Genomic DNA, 17,403 nt, shown 5'->3' with positions numbered 1-17,403 from the left:
GGTCCAGAGTGTAGGGAGCACAGAGAGGAGCACGGGGAGGACAGGGTCCCCCCTCTCCCAAGGCAGAGATCCACTGGGAGGAACGTAGGCTGGAGCACGTCAGAGGCCCCAGGTTCTGGGCCCAAGCCTGCCACCTTCTAGGTAAATGTCCTTGGGCCTCTTTAAACCTCATTTCCTCTTCTGTAAAATAGGGAAGAGAGTTCTCATGGTTGATTATAGTCCACGTGAATCACATATATGAAAGCAGGGTGCACAGTGAAGGCACCTTCTGAACACACAGGATTGCTGTTAATACCCACTCGACTATCCGTAGTCACAGCAGCCCAATGGGAGCTGAACACATGAGTCGGGCTGATCCTGCCATGTGAAGGCAATTAGGGAGTCCCTTTCTGCTGGGACAGTGCACAAGGGCCACTGGGACCTCGTCTGAGCATGTGTGGCAGGGAGGGAGTGGCTGAAGTGCCAGGAAGGGGCTTCAGAGAAGAATCCAAGAGTCAAAGAATCAGCAGAGGATTCAAGGCACAGTTCTGGTGAGGCCCTATGGGGGGGGGGGGATCTGACCTGTGTGAACATCCCCACCTGACTGCCCCCTGTCTCTGTGGCTTCCTTCTTGCCCTCTCCTGAGGTCCCAGCATGCTGGGGGGTGGGGGGGGGTGGGGGGAGGAAGGGTCCACAGTTAGAATAGAAAGAACAGAGACACCAGCAGAAGAGCTTCAGAGCCTCGTCTCTCAGAGGGGCTGGAGCAGCGTGGTCAGGGTCTGCCAGCTGCCCCAACCCTGCCTGCGTCAAGGATCAGCCCACCTCTGCAGCGCCCTCCCTGGCCCCCCCTGGCTCTTACTTGTCCAGTGCTGACCCTTGGCTCTGATTACTGGTGAGACGAGAGAAGACGTTACGGTCATTGCGGGGCCGAGTAGGAGGGGATGAAGGGGGCGTGAATCCCACATCTGTGGACCTGGCGAGTGGGGACACAGCAGCATCTGTCAGTGACCACACCCCCAGCCCACAGCCTCACACGCGCACTGTTTCCTGCACCACCTTCTGTCTTGGTTCTAAGGCCTGCAGGGCGGGGCCTGCTGTGCAATGATCCCCTCCGGGTTAAGCTCCTGGTTGCCGTTCTGAAACAGTCCATCCTCATTATTCATGGCTTCTGTATCTGGGAGTTTACTTGTGCATTAAAACGGATTTGTGATCCCAAATTAACTCTCACAGTGCTTTGGGGTCATTCCCAGACATGGAGCAGAGCAGCCAAAAATTCAAGTCCCCAGATGCACACCTTCTCAGCAGAGGTCAAATGAGGCGTCCCTCTGCCTTCTTGCTCTCCTACCGTAAACAAGTGGCCTTCTTGTGGTCTATTTAGGGCCATGTTTTTTGCATTTTTGTGCTTTTCGTTGGTGATTTCACTGCTTAAAATACCCCCAAAGCATAGTCCTGAAGGGCTGTCTGGCAGATGTCTAAGCACATGAAGGCTGAAATGTGTCTTATGGAGAAAATACATGTGTTAGGAAAGCTTCATTCAGGTGTGAGTTACAGTGCTGTTGGCTGCAAGTTCAATGTTAATGAATTGACAATATATATTAAATGGGATGTCTTGAAACAGAAACACATATAAAACAAGGTTCTATATCGATTGGCTGACAAAAATGTCATGACCGGAAGCTCTCAGGAACCTACCCCTGAATTTCCCCACGAGCAGTGGTTGAGTATTAGTTCAGTGAACTGATTCCATGTTCACAGTGACTAGATAGAACGTAAGTACCATGAATACTGAGGATTGACTGTATCGTCAGGGAAGGGTCCAAGACTTCACTGTACCGCCCCATTGCAATAGCCCAACATTTCCTCTCCTTGGAAAGCTGTCATCGGGTTTGGCCTACACCCTCCCTTCCTTTGAAGGGTCTTCATGAGTTCAGCCTAAAGCCCTCAGACCGCAGCTCAAGTGTGTTCTCTCAGTTCCTGGGTGAAGTGATGATGGTCTGTGAGGCCCCTAGTATACAGATATCCATGCAACTCCTCCCCACTGAAGGCCCTGACCACAAGCCACTGGTATGGGCATCTGCCCCGGCTTTGGACTGGAGGGAGGGCTGGGAGCTTGAGCAAATCCTCCTGCCTCCCATCAGGTCGTGTGGTGGCAAGAGGTCATCTTGAGCCCCTGCCCTTCTAGTACAAAGCTGTATGACTTGGAGAAAGCATCAAAGCTCTCTGAAAACTAAGTGCATGCCAGATGACCCCAGGAGGCATCTGGTGACCAGCAGAAGTTCTGTGGGTCATAGTGCTATGAATGGCTAACCAATTAGAGACTTGGCCACCATTCTGCAATCATCTCCTGGTTTTTCTTTAAACTTCTACGCTCCTCACATGACAAGACTTTAGAAAGGGCTGAGACCTCCCAAGTACCCGTGGTTATGAAAAGGAGCTGAAGCATATCAGTACAATGACTAGTTGAAGCCACGACAAAGCCACCAATGTTGAGCTCATATCAGCCAACAGTTTTGGGCAGCAGGCTTAGCCATCCAGTTCAAGGTGCTTATGGAGATGATATTTCCTGAGCCCATGCCTGACAGGATGGGGAAGGGGCCACTGGGGGAAGCTGAATGACTTAGTCAGACCAGCCCAGATTAAAGTATGCCTGATTATCTACAGAGTAGAACATCACAGCGATTCATGCATCCAAGGACGGCAGTGACTCTGGTGCAGGTTCCGGAACATGCTCTCACCTAATGGGCTGCCCTCGGTCATACGACTTCCTTCGGGTCAGCGGTGATGTCTCCGTGGCTCGAGACTGCCGGGGGCTAGAACAGAAGAGTCCAGTGAGGCCCAGACCTAACTCCCTGCCCACCCTGACCCACATGGCTGGCCCTCCTCCTTACAAAGTACTGCCTCTGGTGGGCAGGCTGATGGTGCGTGAGACCTTGTCCCGGTAGTAGGGGTCTCGGATGGAGAAGCCCACTCCATCCTCTTTGATCTCGACAAGGGAGGCCAGGGACTTGGTGATGTTCTTGGTGGAGATATCCAGTGGGGGACCCAGGCACTCGGCCGACACAGCCTTCATTTGGGCAGACAGCTTGGGCTCACCCTGGGAACAGAAGGACGGGGGTGAACCAACTTGCCCAAACATAACAGGAGAGCTGGGAGAATTCTAATGAAGGAAATAGTGCCACTTGGCCGATGGTGAAACCACTAATGGAAGATCCAGGTGAACACCACCCAGAGACCATCTCTCAAGACTTGTAGAGAATCCAAAGCAACTGAAAGGGTTTTACTGCCCTTATTTGGACTCTGCACACACAGAATGCCCAGACTGACCTCTTTCCTGGTCACCAGCTAATCAGTTTATCCAAAAACTATGCACAACTCACTGTTCCCAGTCTGCAGTCCCCACCCTTCTCTCTTTAATAAATTCTTTTTCTTGGTTCAGATTAATAACTGACCCCTCACTGGTAGGTGAACTCCCCCATTGTTGACTCCCATATTATTGAATCAATAATCTGCACGCAGAATAACTAGAGGTCTCAAGTTAGTCTTTGACTCAGAGCATGAGGCAGAGTCTGGTGGGGAACGGGGCAATTTTTGAAAGCAGGGCCTCTGGCTCTGGTGACATCATTAGGCTGTGACTCCAGCCATTTCTCCCACCTTCCACCTATCTCAAAAAGGGTTGGGTTGTAACCGGGGTTACGTATCTGAGCACCTCCCAATTCCAACCCAGGGCATCTCCATCCCAGCTGGAGGCAATATTGTTGGGTCAGGGCTGGGGGGTGGGGGCAGAGCTACAGAAAGATGGGAGACCAGGCTACAGGGAGACTGGCCCTGCTGCAGCCTGTCTGCCTTCCTATAGGGGCTCACCTTGAACTTGAAATCATCATGGCTGGTGGAGCCCTTCATGGTGAATGACTGGGAGAAGCTAAGGAAGAAGCAGAGGGAGTTCAGGATACTGAGAGCCTATCCTCTGGCTCTCTGAGCCTTAGACTCGTGGATTCCAAAGAGCCCCCAAATCTAGGCTTAGCCCTGGGACCCTATGGCAACCCCCACCCCCAGCCCCAGGTTCATGCTATGAGCTGTCCTCTCACTCATGACTTGGAAACTCACCTCCCCTCAGAGAACTCTGAGATCTCCTCATCTGTGCTGGCATAACCATTCTCTGTGGAAGGGAGGAAGGATGAGTAATGAGAGGCCCCAACAGAGTGAGGGGAGAAGGGATGGCCTCCCTCCCACACCTTACCCACTGGGATCAGACTGGGACTTCTGGAGGAGTTCTGGGGAGGTGAAGGTCCCCCCCACCCAGGGGATGGAGCTAGGGAGCACTAGAAGAATCTAGGAGCTTCGAGGCCTCTTCCCACACCCACCATACCCTGCTGCACGTTGTAGATGAGGGCCTGCAGTTCAGGGTGTGTCTCAGCCTTCTCTCGCAGGGCATCCAGGAGCAGGTGGTTCTGGGAGGAACCCGCTATGTCTGTCTGCCTCAGCCGTCCCTCTAGCAGCCGGATCTGGGCCTCCTTCTGTGCCACTTGTAGCCCCTGTGGGCAAGGAACCAGGCCAGGGGTTACCATTCCCAGCCTGGCTTTGTGGGCACCTTCATCACCACCCTCAGACAACCTGCTCCCAAGGCACCTTGGAGGGTGGCCCTCCCAGACATCACCCGTGTACCTGCTGTCCCAGACCTGGGCTAACTCCCAGACATCACCCGTGTACCTGCCCCAGACCAGAGATGCAACCCCACCCTTCTAACTTTCCCCATGTACACATGTCAGGAGAGGTCGCCTTAGATATGTTCCCCTGTTATGGGCTGAGTTGTGCCCCCACCCTCCCAAATTCACATGCTGACAGTCCAACCCCCAGGACTTCAGAATGTGACTGTATTTGGAGATACGGTCTCTAAATAGGTAATTAGGTTAAAATGGGGTTCTTAGGGTGGGCCCTAATCCAGTATCACTGGAGGCCTTCTAATAAGAAGACATTAAGACACAGGCACACACAGAGGGAAAACTGCACGAAGCAAAAAGGCACTCGCTTACAAACTAAAGAGAAAGGCCTCAGAAGCAACCAATCCTGCCGACATCTTAATCTTGGACTTTTAGCCTCCAGAACAGAGAAAATCAATCTGTGTTGTTTAGGCCACCCAGTCTGTGGCCCTTTGTCATGGCAGCACTAGGAGACTAACACAGTCCCCTAAAACACAGAGTAGAGCTAAGAGCTTAGTGCGAGCAGAGCGGGTCTCCCCACCACCTTGCCAGACACTCTACATGGTGTCTGTCCCCAAAGACCACAGGCCCCAGGGGGAAGGAGGCCCATCCCCTGGCCAGCTGTCAGGGAGAGAGGACAGGAGCACAGGACAGGTTGATCTGATGTCCGAGTGTAAATCTTCCTGAGTGGAATGTGGTCTATCTGTTTCCCGCTGCCCCTGTCCTGACATACAGATACATGCTTCTCCCAGCAGACTCGAGCCCTGCTGTGGATGGGCCTGGACCAGACACGTAGGGTCACTTCTAATGGAGGCCCTGCTATGTGCCAGGCATCATGCCAAGACCTTTGCATGCATCATCTTGTTAAAGCTACGCAGCAAGCTAAGAGCTTGCTATTGTCATCACCCCAGCTTTACAGCTTCGGAATCAGAGGCTCGGGGGTGAGGCGGCTTGCCCCAGCCTGTAAGTGACGCAGCTCAGGAGCCAGGCCTGTGTGCTTCACCATGAGGGTAGGTCACGGAGGCGCCTGTGACTGCTGGGCCCCCCACCCGGGAGGTGAGCTGCTGGCCCACCTTGTCAATGGACGCCTTGAGGAAATTGTCCAGCAAGAGACGGGCTTCGGCCAGGGAGCAGGAACTGATGACCACCGATGTGTCCGTGGAGTCCAGCTCCTCCTACGATGGGGAGGTAGAGATCCCTTGTCACTGAGACTGTCCCCCACCCCCCCTCATCCCTTCTGCCTCCGCCCAGGCCAGGCCAGGCCCTGTGGGCACCTTGGTCTCCTCCAGCTGCACGATGGTGGCCTGGCAGTCGGTGATGCTGTCGTTGATGTAGTCAATGTTGGCTGCCAGCACCTCGATCTCCTCCGCCAGCTCCTGCAGCCCCTTCTCCTCCTCCGGGCTCTCAGCCTGCAGCCGCTCCCGCTTCCTCCGCAGCGCCTCCTGCAGGAGGAACAGCTCCTCCCTTTTCTGTAGGGAGGGTGATGGAGGACAAGCCTCAGGTTGCTGCCCAGCGCTGCCCACAGCTCCCCCCAGGTGGGGTCCCTGGGTCCCCCTGCACCTCCGGATTCCAGAGCAGGCACAAGGAGTGAGCGGAATGGGGATGAGAAGGTCTGATGAGCCGGAGGAGTCAGAAGTGGCAGAGGACAGGCGGAGGAGTGCAGACGGGAAGGAAGGGGAGACGGGAGCCCCAGGCTCCTTGTGGTCAGGCCCACCTTGATGAGCCGCTCCATGTCAGCCTCCAGGTTGACAATGGTCATCCTCTGCATGACGATGTCAATGATCCTCCGCTCCAGGGACTGCCACTTGAGCCTGGCAGCCTTACTGAAGCTCTGGCTGGCCCCCTTCTTCTGGAACTTCTTTCTGGGAGACAGAGGCGAAGGGAATTGGTTGGGAACACTCCCTTTCTACATTTCCCTCCCCCCCACCCCAGGTTCTCTATAGTATTTTGTAATTAAACAATGTTAATAATATGTTCTTTTGGGGGCAAATGCATGTTTTTTATCATTTTATTTCATCATCAAAAGTGTACTCTTTAATCCCCATCCCCCCACCACCTGGAAGGGAGCACTCTCAGCCTCTGTAGCTCCGTGGTCCCCCTCAGCCCTGAGCCGACAGCCATGGGGACCCGTCACAGGACCACACTTCCCCTGAGCTTACCTCTCTCTGCTCCTGCCCCCTTATTTCTGCCCGCTCTGCCCACGGAAGCCAGGGTACTGCCCGCCCGGCTCACCTGGCGGGGCGGGTGCCGTTGACGGCAGGCGCGGGGTGGTCCCCCAAGAAGTGATTGATTTTGCGGTTCCACTGGCGCACGATGCTGGAGACAGAACGGGCCCCTGATTCGGCCTCAGACGAGGTGGTACTGGCTGACACCTCAGCGCCCGAGTCCAGCATGGGTGGCTTCGGTCCTGCACGCCCCGCCACCCTCTCAGACATGGGCTTGGCCAGGCGCCTCAGTGCAGAAACCTGTGGCCAAGAAAAGAGGAACCCAGTGAGCAGGGCACCCGGGGACCTGTGAAAAGGCCCAAATTGGGGGGGGGGGAGGGAGGGGCCGGAAAGGGAGACTACAGGAGCTGCTCCATCCAGCGTGAGCTTGGGACTGAGAAAGAGCCAAGGGCTCTCTGTTTGATATGAAATGAATACAAGAGACTTCCACCTTTTGAATTAAGGTCTCAGGCCTTTGGGACCAGAGCCTGCAGCCTGCCTTCAGGCCTCGGCCCTCTTGCTGAGCAAGGCCCTACAGCAGGCCTCGCACAGGCTCTGCTCCATCGTGTTTGCTGAGAGAAAAGGGAGAGCCAGGGCCACTGCCAGCGGGCACTTGTTCCCTCCCGGCTCTGGAGGAACTCAGGAGAAGGGGAACTGTGTCTCGCTCACCTCCTGGGTTTTCCTCCTCAGGACCATTTCCTGCTGCCGCTTCTGGGACTCCAGAGCTCGGATCTGAAACTGTGGGTGACAGAAGGGGGTTGGGGTCCACACTTCAGCCCCGCAGCCTGGTCTGCCCACCTCTGTAGGTGACGGCCTGGCTTTCGGGCTGATTCCTGTGTAGCCAAAACTTATTGATAAAAGGGGACACGGAGTCTGGTTCCCATTCCCGGAGGTCACAGTGCAGACCCTTCTCTCCATGCAGGCAATTCCCTGAGCCTCTTCTCCACCGCACAGCAAGGGATCCGGGACTAGAGGGCTCGGGGCTGGACGCTGCACAGTTCCGGCTCTGGATTGCTGGTGACCCTGGGCAGGGTCCTGCCATCTGGGGCTCGGGTCCCCCATGCCCTGCGCCCCCCACCCCCAAACACTAGAGGGGCTGGACCAGAAGCCTGCCGTGCCCTGGCCCTTCCATGCCCTGCTGTGGGAACCGACGGGCAGCCAGGCACACAGGGAGGCTGAGGGTCCCCAAGGGCTGCCCCGCACCTCCTGTCGCCGCTGTTCCTTCTTGAGCTGAGCAATCTCCCGGTTCCTCTTAGTCTCCACCAGCCGCCGCCGCTGCTGCTCTTCACGCATCTGCTTCATCAGGGCCACCTGGGATGGGCAGGCATGGCAGGGGTGAGGGGGTCTGGGCAGTGGAGGGCCCATACCCTCCGGGGAGCAGCTGGCTCTGGGGATGTTGGGCAGGGGTGGTGGCCCGGGGCTCACGGGTCTGCCCCTCCTCTTCCGTGGGAGTTGAAGCTGCCCCATGCCCGGGCAAGCTGCCAGCCCAGATGTGCAGGTGCAATGACTCTGCCAGGTCTAATCCTGGCCCCCCACTTCCAAATGTCACAGCTCTTGGTGGCTTTTACCCAAACCCGGGTCCTGGGTCTGGCCCCTGGAGACCCAGCCCAGGTTGCTGGAGGGAGGTAATCCTACCTGGGTGGGGCACATTCCTCTCTCCCTCTGACAACTGAGCTGCAGACAGGGCTGAGGTGGGGGTCAAGGCCACATATCAGGGCCAGGCTCCCAGTGACAACAATAAAAGCCACCACCATTTATCGAGAACATGCAATACGCCAGACACTGTTCTTGTGACAGTCACATGAGAGAGGCATTACCATTCTCGTTTTATAAATAAGGAAGTGAGCCCCAGAGAGACCAATGACTGAGTCATAAAACTGGTAATGAACGGTCAGAGTTTTGGCCCCGGTCATTTTGTCCCCAAACTCCAGCTGTTACTCTAGCCCCAGGGAGGACCGCATGCCAGTTCAGAGCAAAGCCAGTGATCAAAGCTTGGAAATCCTAGGACCTGGGGTTGTCAGAGCTGTGGCAAAGGCACAGAGAGCATCATCATAGTGGCCAGAGATGACCCAACATGATAGAGAGCTTGTGCCTGGGACCTCGCGGCATCCCCCCCCTCCTGCCAAGTGCTGGTGGCCAAAGAAGGACAGGGCAATGTACACAGGGTTTTAGACACTTTTCAAGTGACAGGGTAATAAAAGTCACACAGAGCTTTATCCTTCTCTGCCACTGAGGCCTCAGACATCTTCAGGAATGTCACCAGCCTGCAGTGCCCTGAGGACAGTCTCGAGTGGAAATGGCATGGGAGGGAAGGAAGGAGGCTCCAAGGGGGCTGGGGGCTGACGAGGTTGGCTTCTCCCTCAGAGGGCAGGCCCTGCAGGGGTGAATCTGTAGAGGAGGGCTGGCAGCTGCTGGGTCTTCAAGGTCAAGAATGAGTTTTTTCCCAAAGAACTGGCATTGAGCAGACAGCCCCAGGCTGACCTGAGAACATGTTAGAAGCATGTTAGAAGCTGTGTGCAAACCTGAGACGGGGTCAGGGGTCCCTGCTGGGGTCAGGGGTCAGAGGCTTCCTGGGGAAGAACTGTGTACCCCTAGACAGAAGCCCACCCACCCAACTTCACATGTGTGGCCAAGTTGCACAGAGGGGAAGGTCTCAGAAGGGGCAGGCATATCCCAGGCACATGGCAGTGCGGACATGGGTCACAGTGCCTGAGACCAGCATTGCTCTGTACATCTGAAGTAGGAGGCATTGTCTCATCTCCCAGGGGACCCTGGGGACCGTGGACCCCACACGGGTTCAATTCTGTGAATCACACTGCAGCTGAACCGAGGCGGGAGGGTTCTTAGACACTGGCTCTCATGGCATCAGGTTAGAACCCGAGGTTGCTGCACCATCTGTCCTTCTAACAGAACCCTGGGCCCTGCTGGGGCACCCCTGGAAGGTTCTTTTCTACCTCTAGCCAGGGCTCATGAGAGCACAGTTAGATGGGCAGATCTGGGCAGCTGGCTGAAGGGCCCTGGCAATCCTGAGACTGAAATGCAGGAAGACTGGTGGGTCCTCGGCCCTTCGGATATCCTGGACATCATATTATTTCGCCAGGCTTCCCTTACGAGGCTCTATCTAGGGTCACCCCAGCTAGGATGTGCACTGGCCAGCTCAGGCTGCAGGGGCGTTAGCCAGTGAGCCTCCAGGGAGACACAGAGTGAGGACACAGATACACCGCCCAGGAGCGCCTACACAACACAAACCTTGATGGGTGCGCTGCTTCCCCCAGGCAAAAACCAAGGCCCCCTGGTCACTCCCTTCTACACCACCAGAGGGCACTCCTTGGGACCAGGTCAGGCCAGCCAACCTGAGTAAAGCAACAGCCTGGCCAGGCTGATAGAGCCCCTGCATCTGTGGCCCAGCTGAGGCTGGAGACAGAGCGTGCCCGGGAGAGGTGGCCAGGACTACCCGATGGCTCAGAGCCCACCTCCTCTCAGAATGCATCACTAGCGCATGGCCTCTTTCCTCTGCACGCAGGTCAACACGTGAGTCAGCGGTGAGGCCACAGTTACTGACGGCTCCCCAAGTCCATACTGCTGTCCCATCAGCCTGAAGCACCTTTGGTGCTCCCATTTCTGAGGCCAGCCCTCCACAGCTTGCTGGGACGGCTGCCAATGCCAGGTTTTGCGAGGGGGTCTAGCTTCAGGGCCTGGCCCAGGGCTGGGGAGAGCTGGAATGCATGAGGGGCTAAGGGCCAGGGTAGGACAGCAGGGCCAGGAAGGCCAGGGGGAGGGAGGACACGAAGGGAGCGTGGAGGTGCCGGGCCGCAGGCCAGAACAAGAACACACTCAGACACCGGAGGCAGAAGACCTGAGCCAAGAAACCAGAACTTCAGGGCCAGACTCCAGGCCCCAGAGACTAAGTACTCTGGGTGACGGCAAAGTGGAAAAGGCACCATGCCACACAGGACTCGAGTTGGCTTGGGAGGCAGAGAAGTGAGTTTGAATCCCAGCGCTAACTCTGGGTAGCTGGAAGGGACCTCTCTGAGCCTCACTTTCCCATGCACGAAATGGGAATAATAATAGGGCTTCCTTCATGAGGTTCTCCTGAGTACTTAGTATGCTCATGCATGTTAGACCACTAGCCTAGAGCCTGACCACAGTTAAGCATTCAGACAACAGTAATGATTATTATCACTGTAGGCCAAGGCCCAGCACAATGGAGATCCTTCACGTGTACTTGGGAGGACTGGGGGCAACTGTGGCGCAGTTTCCTACCACAGGGGGCAGTGTTGAGCAGCGTCCCGCGAGTTCCTCCCCCGCCCCTCTACTGGGAGAGGCGGCTTCACCCTGCACCGTGAACCCGGCTCAGATGACAGTGTCCAGGGCCAGGACGGGCTTGAATTACGCAATGCTGTGCGTCGGGAAGATTTCCACGCTGATCGCTATGGTTATTTTTAACACAGTAAGTGGATTCTAAGAGGACGTCACACGGCCACCCCTCAGCCCTGCTGCTCACCCCCTCGGCCCCTACCTTGGCCTTCTTCATCTCAGCCACCTCGGCCTGCAGCTTCTTCAGCTCCCTCTCATAGCGGGACTGGTTTTTGAGCAGCCGCGCGTGCTCCTTCTGTGCGGCCTGCAGCTTCTGCAAGTCTCGGTTCATCTCCCGCAGCCTCTTCTCATAGTCCGCCTTGATCTTGTTGGCCTTCTCCTCCGTGTAGCACTCCATGGTGCCTGAGAGCAGCAAGAGGCGGCTGTCAGTGCTGTGTCAGCTTTGGGCTCAGATGGTGGGCGGTGGGGGGCGGGAGCGGGAGCCCGGGTTCTAGTCTCACTGCGGGACCCTGAGCAAGTCACACGCTTCTGTGCGCCTGTTTCTTATTTAAACAATGAGGGGATCAGACTGGAAGATGCCAAGTCCCCTTCCTGCTCTGACTTTCTACTGGACCTGGAGGGGGTGTCTGCATCTCGAGACCTCTGAGCCTCCTGGGAGGGTCCTGTGGGCCACTCCTGCTGGCTTGGCTCTGACCCATAACTGGAGGAAAGAACCAGGCCAGTGGGAAGGAAAGAGCTAGTAAGAAGACAGTGATGCGGGCCAGAGCAGAAGGAATAAACTGATTTCTCTACCCTTGACCTTCGCTGCCCGGAATGCCCACAGGCGTCCCCTTGGGGATGTGCAGCAGATACTTCAAACTTAACAGGCACAAGACCAGACTCCCAATCTCTGTCCCCCTCACCCCAGCAGGCTTCCCCTTCTCAGTAGATGCCATCACCATCCTTCCAGAAGCTTGAACCCTGGAGACACTTTTGGCTCACCTTACATCTTCTACCCAGTCAGTCAACAAAAACTTTTTTCTCTACCCAAAAAAATGGATCCAGAACTGGACCACTCCTCAAGCCCATGTTGTCTAAATCCTCTTTCACCACGGTTATTTATTTCTTCTTCGCTGTCTTTATTTATTTCTTCTTCGCTTTTTTTGCCCCAATGATTCACCAGAATCTTTTGTAACAGTTTCTAATTAGTCTCAAGCTACCACTTTCATTCCCCTCCACGTCAGCCAGAGTGTTCTTCTCAAAATGCTTTTAAAATCTACATCACATCGCTCTCTCCAAACACCACACCCTCCCATCTCCCTCAGAGAATAAAGCAAGGTCCTTCCAGTGACGGACACGACCTGGTCCCGTCTTTCTTGTCTCATCTCTTGCCACTTGCCCCCTTTCACCGTGTTCCAGCTGTCTGTCCCTTGTCGTTCCACCAACATGCCAGGCACACTCCCACTTCAGGGCCTTGGCATCTTCTGTTCTCTGCCTGGAATGCTCAGCCCTGTGCTCATTCTGCGCTGGCACTCTCTCACCTCCTTCAAGTCTGCTCAGATGTCACCTCCTCCGTGAAGTCTTCCATGACCATCCTTTATAAAACTCTAACCCGCTCCCCAACACTCCCTGACCTCCTTCCCTGCTGTATATTTTTTTCTTGGTACTTATCAGCATCGGACATGTCACCCACTCTGTTTACTTATTGTATTTACGTCTGTCTCTGCCCATCAGAATGTACACTTCGTGACGCAGGGATTTTGCTCACCCCAATATCTCTAGGACCTAGAACAATGTCAGCTCTATAAGACAGAGTCAACAAATGTTTGCTGAATCAGTGGATGAATGAGTGAAACAGTAATTGAATGAATTACTGCTAAAAAGCAGTATAAAGAAGACAGAATGTGACAAGTAGGTTTGTAAATAGGTTCGAAGGAAAATGCTCCAGGAACTGAATGCAGAAAAAAAGCTGAGGAGCATCAGGTCTATGTGCCTAGGGAAATAAAGGATTCTAATACCAAAGATGCCAATAAAAGAATAATAAATGTAAAATGTAGCATGAAACTAGGGTTAGACCTCAGACATTGATGACAGTGGGTCAAAGGGCACAGTCCATGGGTCAGAAGCCCTTGCCCAGGAGACCAGGTAAATCCCACAGGTGCCAGCTGCTGGGCGGGGCTTGTGACAGTGGAGGGAGGGGCCTCAGGGGAAAGCGAGGGCGGGGTGGTGGCCTCACTGAGGTTCTGCAGCACGCGGTCTCGCTCCAGCTGCGTGTCTCGGATCTTGTTCTGCAGGAGAATCAGCTTCTCCTCATACTGGTGCTTGAGAGTCTGCAGCCGCCGCTGGCTGTTCTCCAGCTCGTCGATCAGTTTCTGCTTGATCTCGATCTCGCACGTCAGGTCGGCCAGGTCTGCCTGGAAGTTCACCTCTGTGGGGGCAGAGACAGGCTCGATCCAGTTCCAGGAGCTTAGGGCCGGATGGGGGCACTGGGGCTTTCCTTTGGTCAGCCGCGCCCAGTTAGCGAGCAGAGGCTGGAGGGAATGATAAGTCCCATGGTGGGTAGGGGCTGCCGGATGGGGTGACACATTTGAAGACCAGCCTCAGAAATTCGAGGCTGGCCCAGGAGCTGGGGGGTGGGGGGGTGGTCTAGGCATCCCACCACCCCTGTTGTGCCCCAGAGGCCAACGTCTACCTGTCATAGATGGCATGGGACGCAGCCGGGGTGGAGGAGGAAGGCTGTGGGTCAGGAAATGGCAGCAGGGCAGAGCTGACAGGGTGGGTGCCCCCACTTAGAGGAGTGGGTTTTGGCACTGGCCAGACCTACATTCAAGGCCTGGTTCTGCATCTGCCACGCGGGGGCGGGGGGGCGGGGAGAGGGTGAAGTCACTAGACTCCTCTGAGCTTGCGGGGGGAGGGGCTCCTAACATCTATGCACAGGGTTGTAGTGAGAACTGAACAACCCAGGCCAAAGGTCAGCAGTTCCCGGCATATAATGAGCGTTGCCATCCTTAATCACTACTATTGTCTTTGTTGATGGTGGTGGTGGTGATGGCGATATCACGTCTGGGAGTTCCGGGCGCTGGACATCCACACTCTTTGAGAACTCAGTTAAGGCCTGACCCCCTTAAGAGGGGCCTGACCTCCCCTTCCCCCCCCCCGCCCTCCTCGGGGCATCTGGCTCAGGGACTTGAGTCTGGAAGGTCCGCGCAGTTTCTCTGGGCCCAGGGCTGACAGGCAGCCCACCCCGTGCACCTACTACTCCGCGTGTCGCTTCCCCCTGCCCCAGCCTGGGCACACGCACCCTTCTCGTCAGGGTCTGAGTCCGAGTCCACCAGGCTCTCCTCACTGCCCGAGTCCTCGTCTTCATCCTCACGCCCCTCCTCCTCCTCACAGCCACTCTCGTCTCGCTCTTCCTCCTCCTGGGCACCAAGCACCATTAGGGGAGGCCCGCGGACCCTCCTCACTCAGGCTGGGCCTGGCCTCGGGGAGGGGAGTCCAGAAGCAGAGGGAGTCTGGACAATGCCCCAGGCGTGTCAAGACGGTGGGGAACAGGGCAGACCAGGCTCAGGGCCCCTTGTGCCCACCCCCAGTCCTGAAAGAGTACCACCCGACTCCCCCAGCAGCCTGAGCAGAGCCCCTCGGGGACAGCCTCCCCACCTGGCCTCACCCGTTTGGAATGAGGTGGGGGGCTGAGGGATGGAGAATGCCAGGGCAACCGGTCAGCCATACAAGGAAGCTCCGGGATCAACTCAACCGGAGGCAGACCTAAGCCCCTCTCCCATCCTACCAAGGTAGCCATGGGGACCCCTCTGCTCAGTAGGGACACAGGAGTGAGCACATAGAGGGGAGGGGACAGGGACGGTCCCTCACCTCCTCAGCTTCATTCTCGTCGGTCTCCTCACTGTTTTCCTGTTGGAGTTTTGCCCTCTTTTTGAAGGCCTCCTTCTCTGGACTGCCCAGGAGTGAAGGGTGGGCCAGGTTAGCTTTGAGCGTGTGGTGGGGGGTGGTAGGGGTAGGATAGGGCAGGAGGATGGGGCTGGGTTCCTGTTCTGCAGAGAATGTGGCTGCTCTTCTCTACCCCCAATCTAAAATTAACCCTGGGTAATCTCCATCCTCCCTCTCCCCGGGGGAAGGTGCAGCATTAGAGAAAGGAGAGTGGCTTCTGCCCAAAAGCCTGAGCAAAAGTGCTCAGAGACTTCCCAAGTAGCCCTGGGGCAGCTCCCCACTAAACACAGGCAGGTGGCAGGGCTCCTGCAGAGCCCACCAGGACATGGGGGCTCCCCACTCACCTCTTTCTCCGCTGCCTGACCTCCTTCTTCTTGAGCCGCTCCAGGTCCTGCTTGGCCCTGCGGATCACCTCAGAGGCATCCTCCATGGAGCTGGCCGGGCTGCCCCCAAAGGCGGGAGCCCCCGGAGATGCACCCAGCGAGTAGGGGCTCCGAGCTGAGGCCCGAGACAGGCTGCGGCGCAGGGACTCATTCATGGCCTCGCTCTCCAGGAGCTTCGTCCTGCGTGGGGAGAGTAAGTGGTCGGGGCCAGGTGAGCTGACATCGCCCTGGGCTCTGGTCCAGCCCAGGCCCTCTGCCGTTCCCAGATATGCTGGGGCTCACTCACCGCAGCTCCTCAATCTCCCGGATGTAGTTCTGGATCAGAGCACCAATGGCCTCATTGCCATCACCTGGAGGGGGAAGGGGGCAAGGAGAGGGCAATAAAGAAGACAAGGAAGGGTAAGGACTTGCGACTCAAAGCTGGTGGTCTTTTTTTTTTTTTTAATTTTTTTTTTAACGTTTATTTATTTCTGAGACAGAGAGAGACAGAGCATGAACAGGGGAGGGGCAGAGAGAGAGGGAGACACAGAATTAGAAGCAGGCTCCAGGCTCTGAGCCATCAGCCCAGAGCCCGACGCGGGGCTCGAACTCACGGACCGTGAGATCGTGACCTGAGCTGAAGTCGCCCAACCGACTGAGCCACCCAGGCGCCTCAAAGCTGGTGGTCTTGTACCTGTGCGTCTGGTAGGACAGCACACACGGACCTTTCCCAAAAAGGAATTCACATCAAAGAAAGATGCGTACATGTGCACAGATATACACAAGCACTGTTGGTAAAAGCACGAAATCGGAAACAACCAAGGGCCATCCGCAGGCACTGCTGCCGATGACCGGCACATATGGAACACTGTACAGCTTAAAAGAATGAAGTAGATTTATATGTTTAATAAAAGATCTCCAAAGCATAAGGATAAGTGAAAATGGGAAGTCATAGGACAACACATACGATCTCACATACAGAAAAAAGGCAGTATATATTCACACACACATATGTGTGTACGTCCATATGAATACATAGCCACACTTGGAGCAAAGGTATGGGAAAATGTGGGAAAATGTGCCCAGAGCTACCTCTAAGAAGTAGAGAAGACACGGAATGGAGGCTTCAGTGAGAAGGGATTTTAACCTCTACTTTATGCATGCATGTTAAGCAAGGAAGACGTATTCATGTATTACTTGTGTCGTAAAAAAAGGTTTAAAATCAATTGGAGGGGCTCCTTGGTGGCTCAGTCGGTTAAACGTCCAACTTCGGCTCAGGTCATGATCTCACGGTTTGTGGGTTTGAGCCCCGCATTGGGATCTGTGCTGACAGCTCAGGGCCTGGAGCCTGCTTCGGAATCTATGTCTCCCTCTCTCTCTGCTCATGCTCTGTCTCTCTCTCAAAAATAAATAGACATTAAACAATTTTTTTAAAGTAATAAATAAAAAAACAAAATCAATTGGAAAAAAATGCTTAAATGCATTGATCTGTGTGTGGATTGGTCGGCTAGCCCAGCCTCCCTAATGTCCTAGGGTGGGTATGGGGAGAAGGAGCCCCAGCCTGTTGGTGTCCGAGCTGGCCTGGTGCACCCCAACTTACCGGCCTTGGCGAGGAGCAGATTGGCCTCCTGGCTCATGAGATGGGTGACGCGGTTGTTGATGGCATCGATGGCCTCCTGCATGGCCTTTACCCGCAGACGCAGCGCCCCATTCTCCTTCTGCAGCATGGCATTCTCCCGGAACAGGTCACTGTAGCCCTCGGCACCGTCCTCTCCGATCACCCTCTTGCCCTGGGAGGAGGGGCAGGCAGGGGGTGGTCAGGTGCCAGAGCACGTAGTGCGGGGAGGGGTTGATGATGCACATAGCAGTGCTGCTGGTCTCCCCCTGCCTCACGTTTTCTAAAACATAGCTCCTGTCTCC

General features: G+C 55.6%; 1 protein-coding gene across 6 annotated transcripts in view; it reads right to left on the bottom strand.

Moving 5' to 3' along the window:
* The window catches only part of KIF21B (kinesin family member 21B), a 50,531-nt gene that overhangs the window by 13,014 nt on the left and 20,114 nt on the right, over positions 1 to 17,403 (bottom strand). For all 6 annotated transcript variants that reach the window (XR_008424584.1, XR_008424585.1, XR_008424586.1 and 3 more), the window contains exons 9-27: positions 17,084 to 17,273; positions 15,791 to 15,854; positions 15,466 to 15,684; positions 15,047 to 15,128; positions 14,478 to 14,595; positions 13,413 to 13,604; positions 11,400 to 11,599; positions 8,084 to 8,191; positions 7,550 to 7,618; positions 6,909 to 7,141; positions 6,391 to 6,538; positions 5,951 to 6,145; positions 5,750 to 5,851; positions 4,346 to 4,511; positions 4,084 to 4,135; positions 3,841 to 3,898; positions 2,868 to 3,073; positions 2,715 to 2,789; positions 839 to 952 (exon numbers count right to left, since the gene is read on the bottom strand). Coding sequence is in view for 2 of the 6 variants with exons in the window: in XM_053909081.1 (XP_053765056.1) it covers positions 839 to 952; positions 2,715 to 2,789; positions 2,868 to 3,073; positions 3,841 to 3,898; positions 4,084 to 4,135; positions 4,346 to 4,511; positions 5,750 to 5,851; positions 5,951 to 6,145; positions 6,391 to 6,538; positions 6,909 to 7,141; positions 7,550 to 7,618; positions 8,084 to 8,191; positions 11,400 to 11,599; positions 13,413 to 13,604; positions 14,478 to 14,595; positions 15,047 to 15,128; positions 15,466 to 15,684; positions 15,791 to 15,854; positions 17,084 to 17,273 (2,591 nt within the window). In the remaining 4 variants the exon portion in view is untranslated. The remainder of the gene's footprint in view (positions 1 to 838; positions 953 to 2,714; positions 2,790 to 2,867; positions 3,074 to 3,840; positions 3,899 to 4,083; positions 4,136 to 4,345; positions 4,512 to 5,749; positions 5,852 to 5,950; positions 6,146 to 6,390; positions 6,539 to 6,908; positions 7,142 to 7,549; positions 7,619 to 8,083; positions 8,192 to 11,399; positions 11,600 to 13,412; positions 13,605 to 14,477; positions 14,596 to 15,046; positions 15,129 to 15,465; positions 15,685 to 15,790; positions 15,855 to 17,083; positions 17,274 to 17,403) is intronic.

The sequence above is a fragment of the Panthera pardus genome, unplaced genomic scaffold, assembly GCF_024362965.1.
Source record: "Panthera pardus isolate Hobbes unplaced genomic scaffold, ASM2436296v1 HiC_scaffold_21, whole genome shotgun sequence".
Classification (NCBI taxonomy): domain Eukaryota; kingdom Metazoa; phylum Chordata; class Mammalia; order Carnivora; family Felidae; genus Panthera; species Panthera pardus.
This window is presented reverse-complemented; position numbering and strand designations above follow the sequence as displayed.